The 9,355-nt window shown below is 35.9% G+C and overlaps 1 protein-coding gene across 1 annotated transcript in view; it reads right to left on the bottom strand.

The window, feature by feature from the left end:
- Window positions 1-6,238: 6,238 nt before the first annotated feature.
- The window catches only part of eEF1gamma (elongation factor 1-gamma), a 223,886-nt gene continuing 220,769 nt past the window's right edge, over window positions 6,239-9,355 (bottom strand). Inside the window, exon 10 of the mRNA XM_090399438.1 lies at window positions 6,239-6,534. Coding sequence (XP_090255564.1) covers window positions 6,382-6,534 — 153 coding nt within the window. The 3' untranslated portion in view covers window positions 6,239-6,381. The remainder of the gene's footprint in view (window positions 6,535-9,355) is intronic.

The following is a 9,355-nucleotide window of genomic DNA, read 5'->3' as shown; positions in this document are numbered from 1 at the left end:
TCAGAGCTTTTCCCATCTCAAGTACTGATATATAGTCCCAATAGTATTTTATTATAACTCCAAGGCCTCATTGTGGAAGGGCACTCTACTCCACTATAAACACTCACCATCTTCCTTACTACATAATTCTCTAAATACACACGACACTAAACCAATGCCATCTACCACCAACAGTATTTTTGTCTGTAAATTGTGTTCTTATGGCTGATTTGCAGGATGAAAAACAACCCTGCTACCCCCCCCCCTGTGCGAGATTGGTTAACTCATCAATTGAAGAAAGAAAAAAAAAAAACATATAAAGATCCTCTCATCACAACGAAAATTGAGCACAGGTCTTTCAATCGAAGAGCGAGATGTTATTCGAATTGCACTACAGAGGTGATTCTACTTGGCTATTTTCTACTACTCATCTGTGGTTTATCTCATTAATCATTTTTCAAAATTAATGACTCTGGACACCTAGATTACTACAGTATTATTTTCAGTTTTTACATCCTGTAATGATCTTTGTGTTATTTGTTCCCCTCTCCGCCCATTATAAATCTATCGTAGTAGCCTTCAAAACATTTTGCCACCTTTACAAGTTTTAACATTCCAGTCTTACCAAAATCTTATTTCTGTTTAGCTTTTTTTGTACATAACTTACCTTTGTACATATTTCTCTATATTATATTACACATGCTTGTTAACTAGCTATTACTTGTTAACATGCCTGTTAACTAAAATTTTTCTATGATTTCTTCTTCACGTATTGGCTGTGTCCACGGTAAGGTTTTTATTTAGCCTTGCATGTGACTTCACTTGTTTCTCTGGCTGGGTTAGAGTTTTTGTTCAGTCTGATTTTGATTCTCGTTTTCAAATTGCGCCTTTTCGTCACAATAATGTTTACACATTTCCGTTCCTACCCTAGTACTATTTATCTTTGAACCTTTCAGAAATATATATTTTTAAATGGGATACTTCTCATGCTCATCAGATACTGACCCCTTCCTATTTCAAGACATTTCTAATCTTGTATTTGGACCAATCTAAAGGCATCACCATTAACACAAACATGATTGATAAGGACCAACTTGTTTCTTTATATCAGCTACTCACTATAGTCTTGAAAAATTTCTTCTCCAAACTGCTGACGTAACTTAAACTCTCATTTTAAGATTTTCACATTTAGTACTGAATGCAATAGCTGCTTTGTCATTTACTTAATCCAGTTTTCTTGGCATGAATAACACGGATTATGCAGAGATGGCCTTTTTCTACTTTATTTTTTAAGATTAATCCCACACAAGTGGTTACAAAACCTTTAACAAATGAATACTATGTGTATTGAGCAAGTGAATCAGGGGGAAGAAGGAATCTGTTGGTTTCCTTGAACAGCTGGAGGTCCTTGGAGAAAATGTTGCTCCAAAGAAGAGATAGATGAACGAAAGAGAAGGATGAGAAGTTAATTTGATAAGTTTGAAGCTGAACTATTTATGGATGTTTTGACCAACAGTTATGTTTAGGAAAGTGCAGGAATGGTGATAGCCAGTTCAGTGAAATAGCACTTATAAAATACCTATAGATAAGACAATACATAAATAGTCTTTATGAGATGATATACACAATGAGGTATGAGGGTCATCTGTTAAGCACTTACTTCTTGTTGCATCATACCCCAAATGTGAGGCAGATTTCAAATTTATATATAGGAGCTGTACAGGAAAATCTTAAAAGGAAGATGAAACAAGATTTTTGGAGGCTACAGAGCTAGACCAGCAACACTTGCAGGTGCAAACTTGACTTGTTTTTTTGTTTGCTTACTTGGGAAATGGAGTAAAACCAGGTTTAAAATAGCTTGGTTTCTTAAACATTTATTATACCCAAGGTAAAATAATTTCTATATATATATATATATGTGTGTGTGTGTGTGTTTACACCAAGAGACCAGATGCATGTCCAAAAAGAGAAATTTATCTTGGCTGAACATCTAAATGTTATTAAAGTATGAGAAATAAGGCAAGATTGAGTTCTGGTGGCAAGTTCACTATATTAAAGCATGAATCATTTGGGCACTGTAAATTTCTGATAAACACTGTCATCAGTGAAAGGATTTGAAGTCATTAAAAGATGGCACAGAGGCAGACCACAAAACATGTTAGAGAAACTCCAAAGTCAGAGCCAATCAAATGCCTTGAAAATGTCAAAGCTGGATAGGATATCTGCTTTGGAACAAAGTGAGAGAATCTAACTGGTGATTACTTGGTGGACCCTCCAAGATTCTGCTCAAATTTTGAGCATAATCGAGGGAAGAATTTGGGAAATAGAATGATCCCCCCCCCCCCCCATCATCCTGGCAAAGGAGATATGTGGTGAACTGTTTGTGATATAGCAGGTGATTTTCCTTGGTCATCTATAAAAGCTGAATGATAAGGCTGATACCAAGAAGTTAGCTTTAAATGATGGCATGTTGACAAATCAGGATAGATACATGACATGGAAGGATAGGATTTCTGCTCAAATAGCTTAGTAAGGGACCAGAAGGCTCAACGGTTTTATTTACAATTTACAAATGTTGCAAGCTGTAGAGTAGGCTGAGTGCAAAGCTAAAGTTTTAGACTTCAGCTATTTCATATATGCTGAATATACATATAAAAAAGTATGCCAAAGCAGTCTAAGGTAAATATATATATTTATCTTAGTTTATTGCTAGACTGCTTTGGCATACTTTTTTTTTTTTTTTTTTTTTTTGAGAACAAAGACATGGACATTGGATGAGGGCTCTAATTTGTTTAGGTCAGGTGTTAGAATCAGAGAACTGGGGGAACAGTAATCAGACCACAGAGGTATTCCCAAATAATACTATTGTAATGCCCAAGGCATAAGCAAGGAATGGCCGAGTGGTGATCTGTAGAAACTAAATATGGCCAAGGTCATATTTAGTCAGAGTATGAAGAAGAGCTGACACTTACTAAAAGTGTAAAAGCTGGTTAAAAAAAAAAAAACGTCTGTAGCAAATACTGTAACATCTTTTCCAGCTTGATCTGCGAAATCAGAAAATGGAAACTCTTTCTGCTGGTTATTAGTATCACGAGAGTGATAAATTCAGTAAACGAAACCAACAAAAGAGAGTGACAAGGAAAGTTTCACCCTGAGCAGATCAGGAAGAGGGCATTTAAAAAAAAAGCAATCTATAGCATGGAATGGAATGCAAGATCAAGCAAATACATGGTTTTCTAACACCCTATGGAAGGAAGCAGGCAGACCATAGTCTGGATAGTTGAGATTGAGAGTACTCATTGAGGATACCAGTTAAGGTTCTGTATTCTGAAGATGAAGTGGTGCATGTTATTAATGTTTATGTTGGGGCCACAAATGTTGGTAAAGCAGCATTTTTTTGATGAAGTTGGAAACTTAAATAGTAGGAGAATATATATAATGGGGGTGAGAAATTAATATGATTCCCACATGGGAGTGCAAGTGCGCCTATTTGTGTCCTCAACAATGCAGTCTTTTTTCCTCTTGATACTTTACTATTAGGGCAGTCAGCCTATTTATTCATTCGTATGGAGTTTTCCTCCCCATCCCTACTGGGGGCAAGATGAGTCCTCTCATGAGGGATTAAGTATTTATTACTGTAGATCTGCATGTGTTCATGGGGACGAAAAACATGAGTTCCTGGGTGGAAAAAACCTACCTCTGTATGAGACAGACTAATTCACCTTTAGTCAAATGATACCAAATAAAAGTTCATCGCATCATGGATGGGAATCACACCCAGGTCTTTCTGACTAAAGGGCTTCATCTATACTGAGTCAGCTACAGGGTCTCAGTCAGCTTATGGAAGTGTTTTATTGAATGAAGTGCTAACTTCCTAATTAATAACAGGATGCTGAGCATAGCCACGAGGAGTATGCATGTGTAAAGGGAACACCGACAAAACTGATGAAAGCAGCAGCAACACGATTGTACAGCATGTGGGAAATATCCATGTCAATATTATGACTCCTCTAGCAGAGCCTGAGGACTCAATGCAAAAGACTACGTTACAGAATCTGTAACCTGTACAGCACTATCTACCTGCAATACATAGTATTTTCGTTTATTAATTGCATATGTTCTCTGGCTGACATGCCTGTTTTTCAGCATGAAAAACTGAAGTTTCTGGAAGGAAAAAATACTACTACTGCCGTAAGTAAGGCTGGCTACTCACCTTCAATAAAAAAAAAAAAACACACAAAAAGATGACTCATATTATAATGAGAATCAACCTCAGGCCTTTTTCAGTTGAAGGGACACTGTTCTCCCACTTATACTACGGAGACAGTACCTCCACAATGCATGTGATATGTATCATTTCATACCATCATCAAGTAATATCAGCCAATATAAAAACAATTCAGGTGACTAAGTTCCAAATTGCAAGTCTAACACATCTGTTCAGCATCCAAATGGATACTCAATAAAACAGCACCATATGGGGAAGGTAAGAAATAGGCACTGGTTAGACTGTCCAATAATTTATCTGCTTTCCTGTAACATGATTCCTTAATTTTATCTTTCTTTGTGAAAAACACTTAAAGCTATTAAGCTTCTAGCGGTATAAAATTCTCTTCAAAATTGTTAAAACCTCTAAGGCTGCATACAGCAATATTTCTGATAAAGGTAAATAAATCTTAAGAATTTTTAAATATGCTCATACAGATTTAAAAAAGTCAACTGATGTATATTATATTTAGATCTTGACTAGTTTCATGTATCTTTATAGCTAGTTTAAAGAATGCTTCATTAGGAAAAAAAGGAAGCGACTTATATGACTGGATTTGAAGATGAGCAAATTACATTAGCACATAATATGTGGAAAAGACCAATAATCTTTATGTACTGTTACGAGGATGGTTCCATAAATTTCCAGCCTGACTAACTTTTAGAGGTGATAGAAAGAAAATAACTGTCAATCTTCCTTTACTTCAACACACTTTTCACATTTCTATGCCCTTGCAAAAATAGTCTGTATTTTCCTGCAAAATGGCCTAAAACTGCATCTTTCACCTCACTGTCATCTGCAAATTTTCTTCCTTGAAGATCTTTCTTCAGTTTTCAGAAGAGATTGTAGTCATTGGGTGCTAGATCTGGGCTGTAGGGGTGGATGTGCAGTCTCCTGGAAGCCACAGTCCTTCACTGCAGCCTTTACAACAATAGCTTTATGGACTGGAGCATTATCGTGAAGCAGGTGCACACCATGATTCAGAATTCCTCATCTCTTCTCTTTTATGGCATCGTGCAAGAGCGAAGCATAATATTCTGCATTCACGGTGGTATTCCTTTCCTTGAAGAGAATTCCCCAGCAATCCCAAAATACTGCTGCCATGATCTTCTTGGTGCACCGAGTGACCTTGGCTTTTCTCGGCGGCGTTTCGAATTGGTTTGCACTACTCCATGGATTCTTTTGGAAAGAGGATCATAATAAAAGACCATGGTTTCATTCCCAGTGACAATGGATTCCAGCACTTCTCTCTGATTCCCTTGCCAAAGCTCTAAAAAAATTGGAACAGATCACACAATGCTCCTGAATTGAAGAGAGAAGTCAGGGCACCCACCTTGCACTGACCTTCATTATGTGAAACTTCTTGTGAATGATGCAAAAACGTTGCTATAGAAAATCTCAACCATGCTGAGATTTTATTGAGCTTCAAGCCATCTATCATTGAGGAGTTCCTCCTCAACAAAAGATACATTTTCACCAGTCATCACGAGGATAATCTTCAATGATCTCTCATCCTAGGTGAAACTGTTGCTCATTCCTGCACAGTGGAATATGAAGAAGCTTCTCTGTAAACACCATCTAACTGCTGTTTGATAGCACTTGGACAAAGCCCTTCTATGATGAAAAACTTTATCACAGTGCAGTACTCAACTTTTAACATTACAACCCCTTAGCATGTCACATGTTAGTCAAACAAGTGGCTCCAACTGAATGATGCAGGTTGAGAGTTAAAACTAGTACACTAACCTTCCCATAAATGGTGATATTTGTCACACAGCATTTTTAAATTGGCATGAATTTTGTATGTCAGGCTGGAAACTCTTGGAACCTTTGTTATTACAAAGGTTCCAAGAGTTTCCAGCCTGACATACAAAATTGTATTGATCAACTTGTCACCAAACTCAGTCATATAATTCACTTTTTTCCCCTTTATTACTACAATATAATCTCCTTTAAAAACATTTTTCAAAAAATAAAAAAGCAAGCAATAGAGACATTTTGAAGAATTTTATTTTATGTTAGGAAGTTCAATGAATGCAGAAACAGGTGATCCTACAACAGTTCAAGATGGCAGGTCCTGCAATTTTTTTATTTTATTTTTTTATTTTTATCCCCTCAACATTCAGCTGCATCTATTATTTGAAAATTTTCCCTTGATTGAAAGCTTTCCCACCAAAATCTCCAGACCATTTCAAATACTCTGTAACTAACTTCTTGGTATCTTCTGAACCTGGATCCAGCTTTTTCCAGTCGTAAGATTCATAATCTATTTGCCAGTCTTCACAAAGCTGAAATTTAACAGTAATACTTTTATTAATGTTTCTAAGATAGATAATGAAATATAGCATAATACAAAAAAATATTTTATGCTCCCATTCATTCATGAGCAGGAGTTCAGAAGCAATGTTTTATACTCAGCAATATTCGAATCTTATAATCATTAATGAAGAATAATTATAGGGATGCTTAATGGTGAAAACTGGATAACAGAGAGGAGACCTCCATGTAAGCCTTCAAGGAAAATGAAGAACTGACCAATGTACATTCCTCACCCTGTTAGATATCTACCTAGATACTGAACGAATGAGGATGAGTTGGCAACAGGGGATTTAGCTGACCAAATTGTATTTTTATTGTTTTAAAAAATATAATGCAAAATGATGGTACAACTTGAGAGAATTAATTGCTAGCTGGGGCATCGACTTGTACAAGTTATTATATTGATAGTATCAATATAATAAGCATCAATGGAAAAGAAATGTAACTAGTAGGAGAATAATTGGATAAATACCAGATTACCATAATAGGTGTTACCAAAACAAAAATCAGGTGAGATCTTTTTAAGCACCAAATACACGATATATTCTGACAATAACAATCAGGGAAAACAGAGTAGCTGCAGTATTCACCATTAAATATGAGGATAATCTTGAATGGCAGGCAATATCAAGTAGATGACATGAGCAAATATCAGAATGGAGAACTCAACAATTAGACATATGTGCCTATGGAAACAGAGGATTCCAAGAAAAAAGTACAGGAATTATTTTAAGCACTAGAGAAGGCGACTTACACAACAACAAAAAAGAAAATGAGAAGTTGGTCCTCATTGTAGACCTAAACAGCATAGTAGGAAATGATTACCAGACATATAAAATTGGGAAAATTTGGAGAAAAGAGCAAAGCTAATAATAATGGCAAGTACCTGTGGGATTTCTGTTCATGACATGGACAAGTTATTATTAGCCATGTTTAAACATAAAAATGTGCACAGATTAATATGGATAGAAGATACAAGAAATAAGAAAAGTCTCATGACTATGTTATTGTCGATATTGATGTATTCACATTCATTTTAGAAATTATGGACTTTACAACCATGTTTATAAATAATTCTTTTAATATCCCAACGTTTCGATCTTCATATTAAGATCATCATCTGCAGCATACAGGACAAGCTAAGTTACATTATATACAGTAAGCTACAGAAACAATGAATTGATCACAAGTTATTCTACTGGCATGACCTCTAGTGAAAAAATCATTCCGAATTGCATCAAGCTTAAGAGAAAATTCTCCCCAACAAAGGCGCAATGAATATACCACCTCATGAAGAAAGCGCTACTAAGAGAACAAATACAAGCTACCAGAAAGAACTTAGCCGTTACTCAAAACCAGCTATAAAAAAAAACTTTCAAGTTACTTAAACACAGATCTGGATGATCCTGGAAAAGATTATGGACAACACGGTGAACCATATTCAGCAAACAAAGAAGGGAGGCCTAATTTCCAAATTTCAAAGATCGACAAAACCAGCCACCATATTCAAATTTCTCCACAGGGAACGATAACAACCAATTGTCCACAGGTAACAGAAACATAGTTAACCTATCCAACCACGCTTTAAACAAAGGCGAACTATCGGTATTAAATAAAGGGCTAAATTTTGCCATAGCATCAAAGTCGATAAACAAACTTGAATTTATTTGTAACATAGAAAAAGGCTTAAGTTCATCGCAAATAACATAGTAAACAAAATACGTTTAGAAACCTCCAACCTTTTAAATCATAACAAAACAATAACAAGCAACTTAACAAAACACGAACTAACAGCAGTAAAATCATTAAAGTGAAATCTGAACATCATAATAACTAGAGCTGATAAAGGAAGTGCCACCGTTATTTTAAACCGAACAACACTTATGTAGAAAAATGAATCAGCTAGTCTCTGACAATAACACATACCAACTCATTAACTACAACCCAACCAATAGAATAAAAAAGGAAAACAGAGAAACTACTTAAGTCAATTACCACATGGCCCGAAGATACAGTCAAAAAATAATTTCCGCACTATGCTCATTCCCCAAGAATTTACGGGCTATCGAAAATTCATAAAGAAAACACACCACCCCAGCTTATAGTAGATGGGCTCGATAGCCCAAATTATCACCTAGCCAAAAAATTAGCGGCAACACTCAAGGAGTTGGTAGGTTATTCCTCCTCCTATATCAAAAACACACAACACTTCATAAACATCATTACATTAGAAAAAGATAATTTATTAGTCAGTTTTGACATCTCTTTGCCCTCTTTAAGAATGTCCCAATCAATGACACAATCATTCTTTTATAGAACAAATTTCCTCTTGATATCACAGCACTCTTTGCACATGTATTATACATTCTGGTTATTTTGTATGCCAAAACGCTTTCTACCTACAAAAAGAAGGCACAGCCATGACCTCACCTTTATCCCCCCCTTATTGCTAACTTTTATATGGAACATTTTGAGAACTTGCTTTAGGTTCCTCTCCTTTAAAACCCAAAGGCTGGCTTAGATATGTTGACGATGTTTTCGCGATTTGGTCCCATGGCCGCCAGACACTAGACACATTCCTTAGCCACCTAAACAAACAACACAAACAGTTCACAATTGAGATTGAAAAATAAAACACACTTCCGTTTCTAGATACACTTGTCACACGTCTTCCTTCTGGCGATCTTTCCTTCACTGCTTACCGGAAACCGACACACTGGCCAATATATACACATAAACTCCTACCAACACAAAAACTAAGTGTCATTAATACTTTAAAAAACAGGGCTC

Source organism: Typopeltis vanoorti, chromosome 10 (assembly GCF_054136105.1).
Source record: "Typopeltis vanoorti isolate ZY-2024b chromosome 10, IOZ_Tvanoo_1.0, whole genome shotgun sequence".
Lineage (NCBI taxonomy): Eukaryota > Metazoa > Arthropoda > Arachnida > Uropygi > Thelyphonidae > Typopeltis > Typopeltis vanoorti.
The sequence above is the reverse complement of the archived record's forward strand: the minus strand, read 5'-3'. Positions and strand labels throughout refer to the sequence as shown.